Consider the following 16,166-nt stretch of genomic DNA (forward strand, 5'->3'; position numbering starts at 1 on the left):
TTCACAATGTAAAGAACCATTTTGATTAAACATGGTTTTTAAACTCTTTGGCTTGTGATTTGAACTCTTTATATAAATGTTTTTGGAGACAAACTTAAGCTCTTTTTAGATGTTCAATCACTTTTCCTAAATGGAGTAGAATCTTTTACTAATTAACTGGAATGAATCCATTAAATCAGTGCTGGTAGCGGAGCAGTGTGGGGTTTAAAGTAGTTTGGCGTAATTAGTTTAGAAAAGCAGTTTTGTGTGGCGCTCAATTGATATTGAAAGGCAAATTTAAACTTGTATCATGATTTGTTAATATAGTGGTTTTATTTTAGCTGATTTAAATTCCCAGTTGTACTGATTTCTCATTAAAATTTTTAGATTGTGACTTTAAGTCTAAACCAAGTCTAAAAGTATGAACTTTATTAAACAAGAAAATATTACTTTTTACTTGCTAACACTGCTTGAAATGAATCCAGTAAATTAAAACTTTGAAAATGTTATGAAACCACACAGTACAATTTGTAAGAGCTCTGCACTTTTTTTTTTGTGTGTGTGATTTGTTCAAATGATTTTTCTATTTCTTCAAGGACACTGATATCCTCGACCGATGTTGTCACCGAGATAAAGCTTCAGAAATGTTAATGTTTGCTAGTTAAACAATATGGGTTTACAGTAGCTGATAGAATGTCCTGTGTTGTGAATGACAAACGCGAACTTCAGAATTATATATATATATATATATTTTTTGTTTCCCTAAGATGAAATATGACTCCCATTGGAGTCCATTATATCTCCACCTTGATGGGCCCATTAGGGGGTTCAGTCTTTATATGCCCAGGTGTGAAGAACATCACTATTCGTGGCCATTGACACTCCCTCACATATGGCCTTTCCACAACAAAAAGTGTCTTACAAAAGTTGAATCACTATTGTTTTCTGTGAATATGTGAGCAGAATGGTTTTGCAGCAAAACATCTAGTCTACAACATCAAATACTCAAAAGTCTTGTGAATATATGTTCGGTATGAGTTTCTGACTTTATTTCAGTGACTTAGAAATATATAGTTTTTATTAACCATGCAAACACATAATTTTCTCAAAAATGCAGGCATGTACATACACGTTAATTGCATACTATTTGTGCTCAACACAGTGAAATGAGACTTTAGCCATTCATTTGTTTATGAACAACTGAAAAAAAGCACAAATGTAAGGGCAAGTGAAAACTACTGAAGGGCCCCAAAACAACATCAGACCCCAAAGAGTTAATGTCACATGATTACATCAAACCAATCACAGATATAAGCATGTAAATTCCTAAAAGACGAAAGAAGCATTATCTTTAAGTATAAACAAAAGGTGATTTTTTTGTGTGTGTGACAAAAGTTTTTTCTGTGAACACTCCACTTTTTTTGAAAAAAGACTAATTTTCCAACTCCCCTAGAGTTAAACAGATCACTTTTCATTTTCCGTCATTTTCCATGAGTGAATTTAAATGTTCATTTAGGAATCAGAAACAAGACACAACCTTCGAAGTTGAAATAGAAGACTTTATTGATTCGAAATTAATTTATTAAAGGTTTGAATGTCAAACTCAGTCAAAGCAACTGCAGTATCTTCCTCTAGGGGGCAGTAATACTGGAGACTCTTTCGCGAGCTATTCTTGAATGTCAATAGCGTGACTTCTGCATCTCTTTTGACAATGAAAACTACTGTAAAATGTACTTTGAGAAATCTGTAACAATACACAGCCTTTGAAGCTGAGGTAGAAGATTGTATTTATTTTACACGAAATCATGTATTGGTTTAATTGTCTATAGTGTGTGTACTATTATAGTTCTGTGGCTAAAATCACCATCAAAATGTTCTTCTAGGAATCAGTAACAAGACACACCCTTTGGATTTGAGAAAGAAAACTGCATGCATTTTAAATTAATTTATTAGTAGATTTAAATTTAATTCAATAACATGTATCCTGAATTACAAATGAGAGTAAAGCTTCCATGGAAATGCTCTTTTAGGCCCAATTAACAAAACATACATTTTGAAGTTGTGTTTTGAAGTTTGTATGGATTTTTGTTTGATTTTTTAAATTTTTGAATGTCAATTTGAGTGTTGAAATTGGTATTTGTTCCTCTAGGGGGCGGTATACTGCACAATCTGTGCAAGCCTTGTGAGCTTTTTGCTCAATCCTTACATTTCAATAGCTTTTGCTGTGTTGCAGTTTCGCGAATAAAAACCAGAATATAAATGTTGTTCCATGAACCAGTAACAAGACACACCCTTTAGAATTGGGACAGAAGATCATATTTATTAGAAATGAATAGATGTATGTGTTGCCATTTCAATGTCGTGCATTGTGTTATAGTTCTGTGCATGAGACCAGCATGTAAATGTTGTTCTATCAACCAGTAACAAGACACACCCTTTAAAGTTGACTTTGTGTATTTTTAATTTATTTATTCACATTTCTGAATATCAAACTCAGTCGAGGCAACTGCAGTGTATTCCTCTAGGGGGCGCTGTACTGCACACTCTTTGGGAAGCTTCCAGAGCTCTTTCTGTCTTTACAGTTCATTAGCTTTTGTTGTGTTACACTTTTGTGAATAAAACCAACATATTAATGTCATTATAGGACACACCCCATAAAGCTGAAATAAAATAGTATTTGTATTTTTTATTAATTGATATATGTGTTTATATTTCAATAGCATGTGGTGTGCTATAGTTCTGCAAATTCAAATGATGTCTAACTGTTAATTCTATGAACCAATAACAAGACACAGCCTTCGAAGATGAGAGAAAATGCTGTATGTTTACAAAAATTATGTTAATAGGTTTGAATTTGATTCGATAGCATGTATCAGAATTTTCTTATGGAAGCAAAATATATAGAAATGTGGTTCTATGAACCAGCAACAAGACACACCTCTTCGCGCATGCGAGTCAGATTTGACTGTTAAAAAGAGGATTTTCAGCATTTCTGTGCATGGATTTTCCCAGAGGCATCAGTGTGAAACAGGTCTAGGTTCGGTGTAAGTTTACCGCATTTCTACCCCAGCTCTCTTCATTTGCTCTCAATAATAAACAGTCGGTGATCCCAGCTGCGAATCAAAGCCTTTAAACTGCTGTTTTGTTCAACACAAGATCCATCCAGATCTTTCTTGCTGACTGTTTTAGCTTCAAAAGTCTGCATGCTTCACACAGTCATTAAAATTAATGATTTGAAATAGGCTTTCTAAAAAAAAAAGGTTTAGGATCAGTGAGATGTTTTCAAAGAAATAGCCTACTTTAAATCAGCAAGGGCATAGGCGGAGTTTCACTTTTATGCTTGGGGGGGCACCCACTGGCAGACGAGCCACGAACACTTTTTTTTTTTTATTTGTTCTATATTTCATATATTTATATAATATATATTCGACAGTAAAATACATAATAAATAAATAAATAAATAAATAAAACATTTTTTCCAGAGGGTACGCACAGAGTTTTTTTTTTTATTTATTTTTTATTTTATCCTATTTAAAAAAAAATTATTATCCATTCAGCAAATGCTTTAAAAACTTTATTGCATTCCAGATGCTTTTAAATTACTTTTCACAATAAATTTTATGGGCAGCTTGAATTTTAAATATTGTCATGAATTATTTGTATTCCCATTTGTAAAATAGCCAACAAATTAATTGTTGCGGGCTAACCCGATCTCATGATGAAATATAGCACGGTTTTCTGCTTCTATTTGGCGTAATATGTATATGCAGAAATTTACTTTGGCATGCAAAAGACTGATAAATTCATAATTAATGGCATGGCTGGTTCAGTCGACAGAAATGCGGACACACGGGCCTATAATAACTGCTGAAATGTTTGCGGGGCAAATGTCAGGTCAGTCTGAGCGCTCATGGTATGCACAGTCATCTTTAAGTTTCTAAAGAGTAATCGACGATGCGATCGCACATTTCACAAGATCCACTTCAGCTGTCACTAGCAAAGGGTGAATAAGCCTTGTGTATGTGCTTTAACTAAATACTGAATCACGCGCCACAGTCAAGGCCATCGCTTCAAATCGCCTGTCCAATTCAGCCAGAAATTACTCAGTCCACCACGTTTTTATTAGCGAGTTTATAAAGAAAACAACGAATATTTGTTAACTTGCTAAAGCTGGAAAATAACGAAAAGAGAGTCCTCTCATGTCCTCTCAAGTTAAGAACCATCCGCGACTCGGGAGGATATGAGACTTAAATAATTCATTTAACCCAAAACGTACTTATTCTAACCACTAAAATAATAAAATAATACAAATAAAATGAGAAAATGTTAATTATTTAATTTTTATATTTTATTCATAGCTCAGACAAAATCATTATTGGCTCTCGTCTGGGGGGCAGTGCCCCCCCTAGCCCCCCCTAAACTCCGCCTATGAGCAAGGGTGCATTAAATTGATCAAAAGTTACGATAAAGGCATTAAACATTACAAAAGATTTAAGTTTCAAATAAACGTTCTCATGAAGACCCATAAAATGAATTGTGTCATGGTTAACCCCCCCCCCCCCCCAAAAAAAACTATTCGATAATGATATAAATGTTTCTTGAGCATCAAATCAGCATATTCGAAATATTTCTGAAGGATCATGTGACACTGAAGACTGGAGTAATGATGCTGAAAATACAGCTTTGATCACAGGAATAAATTACATTTAATCATGTGTTCAAATAGAAAACTCTTATTTTAAATTGTAATAATATATAAAGCTTTATAATATATATTTTTTTGTTTCTATAGTTTTGCTTAGTTTGTATAAATCACAATTAGCTCACCAGTGACCCTAACATCACTCATGGTGATAGGTAGGCTAAGTTTAATTTAACTATATGAATTAGATATGTGTATTAAAAAAAGATGAATAACAGATCAATAAAAATGGACTTCAAAATAAATAAATAAATAAAAGAGGCATCTATCAAAAACTGAGCAGCCATGATTCTGTAATCTATTTATAATAATGCAGGGACTTTTTTGGACAAATTTAGACATCAGATAGGTCTATTTAAAGACTTGGTTTTCTGTTTGCTTTTAAGGGTTGCCTTTTTTTCTCTGCTTAGTCAAGTCTGCATATTTTGGCACATATCTCCAAAACTATATGGAGACCTACAGCCCACACCCATATTTTATTGAATAATTTCAAAACTATCACTATTAATAGGGAAATGCTCCATCTTAACAGCATCTTGGGTTTTGGAAAGGTTTTCCACACTGTAAACCATCACTTACGAGCATCGCTTTTGGCCCTCTTCAAAGTGTTGACACAAAATTTACAGCCGGTTTCCCAAGAATGTCACCGCTATTTAAACATCAGTTTTCTCTGGAATGAAAAGTCTTCACTAGACCTGATAATTAACTTCACAGTAGAGTAGCACAGCTGATTGTATCTCTTGGTATGTAGGTTAACTGTTAAACGTGCACGGCTTCATTCATTGTGCTTATGAATGCACAGTCACGTCACATGTGGCTTGAAGCTGTCGTGCATAACTTGATCTCTGTTTACGGAATTGCCTTTCATAAAGGATATATACAAGTCTACTGTAGTCAAATAAAGGATGGCTGAACCCTGGTGTCAAATGTCAAGATGCCTATCTTTCTGTAGAGCAGTTTTAGAATAACAGTTCGTGCTGTTTTGTTCCTGTTGTTTAATTTCCCTTGTTTGCAAGGCAGCATTTTTTACTTTAAACAAAGAAAAAACTAGGAACAATGAACAAGAAATCATAGCCTACTGTTTGTATCACAAACACATACATTCAGCTTTATCAGGGATCGTAGTACTCAAGACATTGTATATGATATTAAGATATGTTCAAGACAACAGTATTTGATTTGAATCTACTTTAACCCTGTATTATTTAGTTACTTGGTTTACGATTGCTTATTGAAATATAAAAGAGAGAAAAAAATTAATAACATGGAAGATGGTGTGATTTGTGTCAGAAGGCAGAAGTGTTTTTTATGTTAAATATATTTGACATTCTATATGTCATATATTAATATATTTCTAATATATTTGAGTCATTGAAATATATACACTATGAAATTCACAAAATCAAACCCGAGACAAAGTATTTTAAAATGGGAATTACATATCGAATTGATATGTTCCTAATATATATTTTGTTTATGCATATATATATATATATATATATATATATATATATATATATATATATATATATATGTATGTTTGTGTATGTTATATATATATATATATATATATATATATATATATATATATATGGGTGTGTGTAACTTATTAAAACTTATACATTATGCAGGACATTGAATTTCAGAAAACCTGAGACATCAGTTATGTGCTAATGTATTAATATATGGTGTCAGATTTAGACAAATGATATTTGTGTATTTTAAGTGTATTTTATATTAAATATTGTATAAACCTGTTATATATTATATTTGAAGTATATGTTAAAATATATGCATTGTGAAACTTTAAAAAATTTGTATCTCTCTTTTTGATTCTCTTTTGAACAGAACTACAAATGGCAATTTTTTAAGGATATAAAGGACTAATCAAACGCTTTGGTCATTTTAAAGAAATGTTTATTTACAAATACTAATCCATTTTCACCTTAGTTTGTTCATTCCAGTTAATTTTTACACAATCAGACCGTGCAGTTTGGATTCCAAATGTCCGTGTTTTGCGTAACCTTCAAGTACAATTAAATATCCTACTCCAGACTCCGCCTCCTCTGATCCCAGGAGGTATTTCATAAATTAATTCAACATTTACATGTACCAGACAATGTGCTTTTTCACAGTTTTAAAGTAAACCCTCTACCAAATGCATCTCAAGTCTATGGGCAAATCAAAAAAATAAAAGCTCTTAAGAGATGAAACATCTCGATGAGCTACTATTATTCAAATATATTCTGTAATTTGATAAATGTACATCATTGCAGCAGAAATAACATGGTCTTGTTTAATGAATCTACTTTGAAAACCTGTTAAGGTTATATTTGTCCACAAAGGGGCAGACTAAAACAAAAACAGTGAGGTAGTGACTCGTTTCCTTCTGTTTGGGACAGTCACATTTAGTCTTGTGACACAAAGTCATAGTTCACTCAAAAATAAAAATTTAAACACCGTATGTCTTTTGCATACTTTTTTCGTCTATACACTTGAAGTCAATGGGGTCCAAAACGACAAAACAAGACCACTTTGACTTTTACTGCACAGCCCAAAAAATAAACGTACTTCCACAGAAGAAAGAAACTCATAGAATAACATGATGATGAGTAAATTATTTTCATTTGGGGTGATGTTTTTTGTTCTTGTTTTGTAGCCTTGGTGTTCAAACATTTTTTTTTTAACCATTAACATATTATTCACATAATTTGGTACATAAGTTAAAATATTGTCTGGAAATCTCCTCAAAAAAGGAGAACGTATTGTCTTCGAGCAAGTTCTCAAAGTTCTCACCCTTCATTCATGAACGAGTTCTGACCTGTTTCAGATTCAGAAAGTCTGGGACTATAAGAAGTCCATTTTCTGCGAACAGATCAAGTCACTGTTGACCAGTTTCCACATGTCTATCAAATCCAGCGGGAGCAGTTTATGTACCACTATCAGGCTCTTAAAGAAGCACGGCTCCCTGTTGAGTCGACTGGTTTTATTCTTCACCAGCCCAAAGGTTTTGAAAGCGTTGTGCCTTATTGGGGTCACCTGAAGCACCTCCAGACACATTCCAAGAAACACGTCGTCGATGGGATAGAGTTCCAGAGTTTCGCAAGCTCCGTAGAGTTTCCGAGCCAGAGGTCCATCCATCAGGAAACCGCCTCCGCCGGCGTACGGCGGGTAGAGCGTCTTATTATACAAAGCTTGTGGGATGTAATACTTGTTCTGCTTTTTGCGAATGGGCTTGGCTTTGAAGAGAACGTCGCCGACAAAAAGGTCCTTCAAGTCTTTGCTGACTTCCAGATACTCCAAGATGTTGGGAACGCTGACGAACACGTCGTCGTCGCCTTTGAAGATGTAGCGGGTGTTTCCGCAGTAGATGGAGAACCATTTGAGGAAGTGGATCTCCTTGAGCGTCAGGTTGAAGAAGCTGTCCATGAAGTCCCATTGCAGGATGTCTCCGTAGATGTAATCCTCATATTCCAGAAGCTTCTGATGGTTCGCCCGTTCTTCCTCTTTGGAAGACGTTCCGAGAAGGAAAAGCGTCTTGATTCTTTTCCCGTTGATCACTTGTTCTTTGCCCCAAGTTTGTCGTATGACCTCTCTTCGATCGTACTGTGTTATTACCGACTTGATGACCATCAGCAAGTCTACATCTCCGGCGCACTTCTCTGGGTGGTTCATGATGATGGGGAAGTACCTGCAGTGCCTGTAGAGCAGGAATTGCTTGAAGTTGTCTTCCAGACCCGTGAACCACTCCAAGGAAGAGAAGTTGAGGTTGACGCTGCAGTTGGAGTCGGTGACGTCCCACGTCGTGGGGCTTTGCTGTTGGGTCAACCTCGCCCCTTCTGTGGTGGACTCCACTCTTTGAACGCTCTTCCAGAATTTGACGCTAATCAAGTCTTTTTTGACGCCTTCCGCCATGAGCTCCATCCGCGCCTGTCTCTCGATTCCGTCGCTCTGGAAGTCTTGCATCGACATGATGTTTCCTCTGTGGACCACAGTAAGCGTGACTGCAGCCACGAAGAACATGAAGCTGATGCGCTTGTAAACTCGCCATCGTTCTCTGGCGGTCATCCTACAGGCAAAAACACGAGAGAAGCGAGAAATGTGAACTTCAGCAATATTAAAACCTTGGTAACACTTTAGTTTAGAGGCCAATTCTCACTATAAACTAGTTGCTTATTAGTATGCATATTACTAAGACATTGGCTGTTAATTAGTACTACTTATAAAGCACATATTAATGCCTTATTCTGCATGACCATAATCTAGATCCCTTAATCCTATTTTATACTTAAACTTAACTACTACCTTATTATCTATTAATGTGCAGCAAATTAGGAGTTTGAGGGGAAAGTCATGATAAATAATGAGAACTCGTCCCCAAACTAAAGTGTGACCGAAACCTTGAAACAAATCATAATGAATTCCATTTGTATCTCATATTTGCAAAAAAAAAAAAAAAAAGCTTTATTTCATTATATATAGCAGGATTTTGTTTCATTTCAAAAGTTTTTTTTCTTTTTTTTTTTCAGTTGTAAAATATCACTAAAAGTATTACAAAGTTTGTAGTCAAATGTGATTATTTTGTGATTATAAAAATGATCAAAACATGATGAATTTGATGATTTGAATCCAATTTATGATAAAAAAGTAGCCTATTGTAAAATTATATAGGCTATGTATTTATATAATCTATGTAACATTATATGTTGTTTACATACAAAGCATTTATTAGAATATTATTATTATCAAGAATATTATTAGTATTCATTTTTAAGTAAAAAATAGCATGAGAGCGTTATGAAGTGTACTTATGTTGCCTGTCATATTATTTTATAATACTGAATGGCAACTTAATGAGGTCAGGATTTAAATATCACAAAACCACAGATGCTGTTTCTAACCCATAGTCTATTCCAGTACGTTATAGGTTTTTATAATATTAATATTGTTATTATATATATTTTTTTTTAATTGTGAACAGTCACCAAGCTTGTTTTAGGCTATATAAAGATTCATAAAATCGTCAAAACATATAGATTTCTACAAGAACTGTCTCTTGAAAATATAACACAACCAAACAAATCAAAAAAACTCATACTCACATTTTGAGAGAGTGCCTTGTCTGTTTCGTTTTAACGAAGTTAGGTGAAACCGGTCTTTAGACGATCCTATGCATAACTGCACCAGAAAATAATAAAAAGAAACGCGACAAAAGACGATTAAAAACCCCGAAGCACGGAGTTTCTCTTGAAGATGTGAAAGTAAGACATCCCAGAGACGTCCGTCAGCTTCTTTTAAAGTGTGCGTGACTCATATGCAAATAAGCCTGATGACCCCGCCCACCGCACGCACACTCTCACACCCAAAGAGAACAGAACCTGTACGATGTTAGCAATTAAAATACAGCTTTCACAGCAGCCACAACTGAACTGGCGTCATGGAACTATACAGGTTCAGTAACACAATACATATAGACAGATAATTTTATATATATATATATATATATATATATATATATATATATATATATATATGTGTGTGTGTGTGTGTGTGTGTGTGTGTGTGTGTGTGTGTTTCATCTAAAATTTAGTACAGTTTAAATAATAACTACTTATAACTAAATAATATTTATTATGCTTATATTTAATATAATATTTGTTTATGCAATTTAATCCAAACCTGTGCACATTTGACTTAAAACTATGAACATTTCTCTAAAATCCACTAAACTTCGGCAAGGATTTATGAATTGAGGCATGACAATCAATTACTCAAAGTCTGTGCGTCAAACACTCCTCCAGTGGATTGTGTGCGTGTAAGCATACTTTATTGTGCCTGAGCTGCAAATGTTTGAATCAACACAGAGAATTAGGATAGACTTACTCTGAGCCGAAAACCTGCGTCATTTCATGGTACATTACAAGAACTGTACCTTATAATAAAGTAAAATAAAGGTGCATCTAATGGCTTGGTTTATGCAAGAGAGATTTCCCTCCCTAGTGCATCGAGTGTGTTTAGCTGTGTTGCTGACTGATTCACCCCTCACGGACGTGAAGTCAAAGGACAGTATGAGGAAACCAGCTGCACATGACTGAATGAGTCACTGTCCAGGTGGTCTTAGAGTCGCCTGGAAAGAAACAAGGACTAGAAACAAGTGTCATGAAACCAAACAAGACCAGTGAGAGTCAGCAGCAGAGCACAAAATGCAGCAGTTTTTAATCCATTTTACGTATCAAAAGTCGTTGTGTTTTCATTGAAGTGTAGCATTTGAAGTACAGAGGCAAGTTTGAGATCATGTCTCAGTGAAGGGCCCTCAATGTCAGTGGGCTCGCGGACACTCCATCAGCCGTGTTTATCTGGAGACGGCGGTGTGCTTTACTGATAACAGATACTGCCATGTAGAGCCAGCACTTCCCCCTTCCTGCTGTCCCAACACAGATCCACTTTCTGGAAGCGAGATGCGTGATTTATGAGTGCTTTAATGTCCCTCGGATGGTTTTTATGTTTACCTTTTGTTATATGATGTCCATTGAAACACTTTTAAGAAATAGTCATATTCCTCTATTTACTCTGTATAACAAAAAAAAAAAAAAAAATCATGTACTTGCAGAGTCATTTCTATGTATTTCTATCACTCTCTATAAAGTTTTAATAAAAGTTACTATAGAGACAGACAACAGTGAAACATGCTCGAGAGAAATTGAAATTAATATCACTTGTGAATAGAATATTTTAATTATTCAACAACAACAACAAAAAAAGTGTGAAAATATAATTTAATTGTGCATTTATGGTAAACGAAATGCTATAAAATTATCCCTAGCAAGGCAAAGTAGCCAGCCATTTTTTATTTTATTTTTGGTGTTTTTATCAGGACAAGACAGTGTAGAGCAGACAGGAAGCGAAGTGGAAGAGAGAGGGGGTGGGATCTGGATTCGAACTCGGGACACCCGTAATGCCTTATATACGTCGTGCACTGCCCGCTAGGCTATCAGCGCCGATGTAGTCATCCACTTTGTTCCAGAAATATCAACCTGGCCATCAAACCTGATCTCATGAGAAAAGGAAACTATTTCATGCAATGAAAATTGCTTATGAATTTATATGATGTGATTTGAATGAAAACGTAAGATTTTTAGGAAAAAAGTAGGCATGAAGTCCCACCCCTAAACCTAACCGTCAACAGGGCCGAAGCACATTGTATAAAAATGTACAAATTCATACGAATTAGCCACCGATTCACTAAAATGTAACAGTTATAAATTGCCAATTAAGTGTGTGTTGGAGGCATTACTGTTTATGACTGGCTTTTAAGTTAACTGTTAAACTTTCTTCTATCATACAGATGCAGAGGTGACTATCTTGTGAGAGAGAATCTGGACAAATTGCATACACAGTCCAGTGTTGTGAGCACATCTGGGCTACCTCGTTGCCTTTGGTCTGTGTTCCACAAAGGAAGAAGATAACATATTTGGCTTTTGTGCTAATACAACATGGTTGCTTTCCTCTGGTCCTTCCTGAGCGGTCTCTGGCTGACGTAAGCATACAAACACACACACACACACACACACACACACACACACACACACACACACACACACACACACACACACAAATTTCAGAGATATGTCATGGTTGGAAGCAACATTAAGCCTAAATCAGAAATCGCAGAATTGCATTTATTTCCCAGAACGCACTGTGATTAACTCCCTCAAAAAATGGTTGAGCTGAGAGCATTTTTTTTTTCAAGAAAAGTTTGATTGAACACCAGAAGTTAGTACCTTTTTGTTAGATTAGCAATATGCTAACAATAAACCCAGCCACTTCATGCAAGGTGCATTGTCTTTATGACATAAAGAGTTGCCATCTAACGTGCTCCAAATCAGTTTCAGTTCAAGTGCTGCCTCATGGTGCAGGTAAACTTAATTTTCTGCGTTCCGCTAAGTTTAGTGCACAGTCAAGTGTGCAAGAAATTTAAAGTACACTCCCCTGACCGTGAGTGCAGACTGATGCATTTGTTGCATATGCTACTGAGCTTTTGAACACTCAAATCACCTGTGCATGCACTTTCGTCTGAGAGGCTAGAAAGTATGAGCTATGGTGTGCAAGGAAGTCACCCAGAGTGGAACACGAATATAGGAAGTAAACATTTGTATATTTTTTCATGTTCCACTACATCTAGCGCACAGTTGAGTGTGCAAGCCTAGTACAGTCCACTGATCATGAGTGAAGACCAATGCATTCAGCGCATACGCCCTTATCTGACACTCAAGTCACTCGTGCTGTTGTCTGCGACCATATCAAATTCAGGACATCAGTGGACTGTGCTGATGACAAAATTTGTGCCGCAAGAACTGTCTATGAGCTGGAGTAGACATGGGAAGTATATTTTTGCAGATTTTCCGTTTCACTTAATACAATGCACAATTGACATGTTTTGCTTGTGCACAATACCTAGTGGACCTTTGTTTGCCAACACTCAAATTATTCATGTATGCAAGTAAAAATAGGGATGCATGCAAACGTTGTGCATGGACATCAGCCGACTGTGCTGATGTGCAACTGAATCATGTGGACTCTCTGCTCGGTGGAATGGAAGATGAACATGGGAACTTGAGTGCAGGCTGAAATATTTGGCATGTGCACTATCCAGTTGACCTTTGTTTTCTAACATTCAGATGTTTTTACAAAATTTAGCCTGCATGCAGACATTGTACACTGACATCTCCGGACTTTCTGAATGCCAAAATTTCCATTAGACTGACTGAACCTGAGAGGAACATGGAAATGGGAAGTTTACAGTTCAATGCATAAACCAGGGGATCTCCAACCCTGCTCCTGGAGAGCTACCGTCCCGCAGCTTTCAGCTCCAACTCAAATCAAAGACACCTGAACCAGTTAATCAAGGTTTCTTAGGGTTACTTGACAGGCAGTTGTGTTGGAGCAGGGTTGGAACTGAAGTCTGTGGGACGGTAGATCTCCAGGAGCAGTACACATTCAACAGACTGCCTGTCCCAAAAACCACACTTGTGGTCTTTGCTCTTGAGCACTTGACTACTTGACTTATTTCCTGTAGATGGTTCAAGTGTCAAAGTGGGTGTAAAGGCCGCAAGATGTGTATGTGTTGAACACCTAACTATCTAATGGGACACACTTGTTCAAAATAAACATACTCACCGTTGCACCAATAAAACACTACAAAACTACAACACTTTACATTTTGCTACCAAATTATATGGAATATCTAATTTACATACAATGGAATGTTTACTTGACAGCTTGGGATTTCAGGGCATGTGAGTCCCTGAACGTGATGCATGATAGCATACGCTTAGCCTCGGATACTGGTCTGAAATGTGGATCCCGTGTGCAATAAGGGTCCTGAGTTGTGGCATTTTGGCATTTTTTGAACCTGGGACAGTTTTGTGCACGCACTTCCTGTTAAGGATGCTCTTAAGTGCCTGAGACCATAAGAGTGGGTATTTGGACAGGCCCCCTGTGTGTTGATGTCAGAATTTCTATTACACAGGCTGAGGTGGAGTGGAACACGGACAAGGGATGTATACTTTGGCTGCATATTAATGGATTAGTTCACTTCCAGAATAAAAATTTCCTGGTAATTTACTCACCCTCATGTCATTATAGATGTCAATGTCTTATGTTGCGAAATATTCATTCATTTTCTAAGAAAAATTGAAAAATGTATATACTTTTTAACCACAAATGCTCATCTTGCACTAGGTCTGCGATGCAAGTTCACAACTTCATGCATTACATAGTCGCATTAGAAAGGTCACATGTGATGTAGGTGGAAGTACCGACCCAGTGTTTACAAAGCAAGCATGCAAAGACGAAATTCAAATGGCCTTTGCAAAAATAAATAAATAAATAAATTGTTTCACTAGATAAGACCTTTATTCTTCGGCTGGTATCGTGTAGAGCCCTTTGAAGCTGCATTGAAACTGCAATTTGGACCTTCAACCCGTTGGTCCCTGCTGAAGTCCACTATATGGAGAAAACCTTGGAATGTTTTCCTCAAAAATCTCAACATTTATTTTCAAGTGAAGAAAGAAAGACATGAACATCTTGGATGACATGGGGGTGGAAAGTTTTATTCTGGAAATGAATTAATCCGTTAAGGAAGCTCAAAGGTACTTCAAAGAATACTGTGATATTACCATGACATTTCAACAAAAATATACAAACCGTGTATAAAACAAGTAAAATGAGTTTCACGTGATAGCTATTGCTGTACTGTGTGTTTTAATATGCCTGAAATGCTTCATTGAGCATTAAATATCCAGGTCCGAAACTACTAGGTAAACAACACAAGGTGTGATTAAATTTTTTAAATGAATCTGGTATGAGGTGACATTAATAGTTATATACAGTTTTACATAAACACTCTGAACTAAAGGTTGAACATAGATTCATCTGCTTTGTCCGCAGGGTTGTCACAATGCCAAGACCTGCAGGAAATCTGCAAATGCAAGGTACAACACAGCTGAGGATTCAGATGTTTGGTACTCCATCATGCCGAGCTCAAAACAGCTCAGCTTGAGACATAAAAACATGTCCCGAAAGCTCGTCCCCCGTAAACATGTCTAACCTCACCAGGAATTCTGTTCCAAAGAGCACAGCGTTTCCGCTAGAAGGACACTGCTATGCTTTAACTAACTCTACATCTCTAGATCTAGTAACTCTGCAACCTTGCTCTGGGATCTGCTAAGACAAGCCCAGCTTTATCCATCATTAACAACAAATAACTTGCTCTTTGATGGTTTCCTTTGGACTTCCTCATTCCCAAGGGTCCGATTGGACGACATAATCTGTACGGCACACTCATGTCTGCCAAGAGCTGGTTGCAAAGGAGGTTTTGTTTTTGAGGACAGAAACAGAGGGACTTATGGTCCAAATATGGTCCACTTTCATGCCAAGGGTGGGGAGAGGGGGCAGGAAAAATCCCCCCGAAGCACAGGATGCACATGGACAGACCATGACAGCTAGAATAAAGCAGGATATGGAGAGAGAACGAAAGGAAGATAGGATTGTGGGACGCAGCTGAAGTTAGTTTAAATAATTCCTGTTTTGCAGGGCTGTTTTTGTGTCCCGTTGTTGTAGTGCACCATACAGGAAGCTGGAAAAAACAGTGCTGTCGTCAGAGCCAAATAAAACACATTAGTCACTTTAGTTAAACTACATTTACTGGAGAAAATGCAAGTGGGCTTTACTTTGAAATGCACTGTCACGATGGATGTAGCTGGTGGTTGTCAGTGCATTGCACTGCAGTTGCTAGGGTCTTCTAGGTGCTTGCTAATGTTGGGATGTGCTATACTCTTGGTAGGGCATCGTTAGGGAGTTCTGGATGGTTGTTATTACATTGCTAAGCAGCAGAGAGGCAATGCCAAAAAATATTGGATTAGAAAAAAAAAAAAAAACAACATTACAAAATATGTCATTAAAAAATATATAAACCACTCATTTT

General features: G+C 36.5%; 1 protein-coding gene across 1 annotated transcript; it reads right to left on the bottom strand.

Annotated features, from left to right (window-relative positions):
* Window positions 1–6,581: 6,581 nt before the first annotated feature.
* On the bottom strand, window positions 6,582–9,953 carry b3gnt7 (UDP-GlcNAc:betaGal beta-1,3-N-acetylglucosaminyltransferase 7). Its single transcript, XM_019075046.2, has 2 exons — window positions 9,784–9,953; window positions 6,582–8,750 (listed from the first exon to the last, which is right to left on the bottom strand). Coding segments are annotated over exons 1-2 (1,224 nt in total). The 5' UTR covers window positions 9,786–9,953; the 3' UTR covers window positions 6,582–7,528.
* Window positions 9,954–16,166: the final 6,213 nt, after the last annotated feature.

Source organism: Cyprinus carpio, chromosome B22 (assembly GCF_018340385.1).
Source record: "Cyprinus carpio isolate SPL01 chromosome B22, ASM1834038v1, whole genome shotgun sequence".
In the NCBI taxonomy this organism is placed as follows: Eukaryota; Metazoa; Chordata; class Actinopteri; order Cypriniformes; family Cyprinidae; genus Cyprinus; species Cyprinus carpio.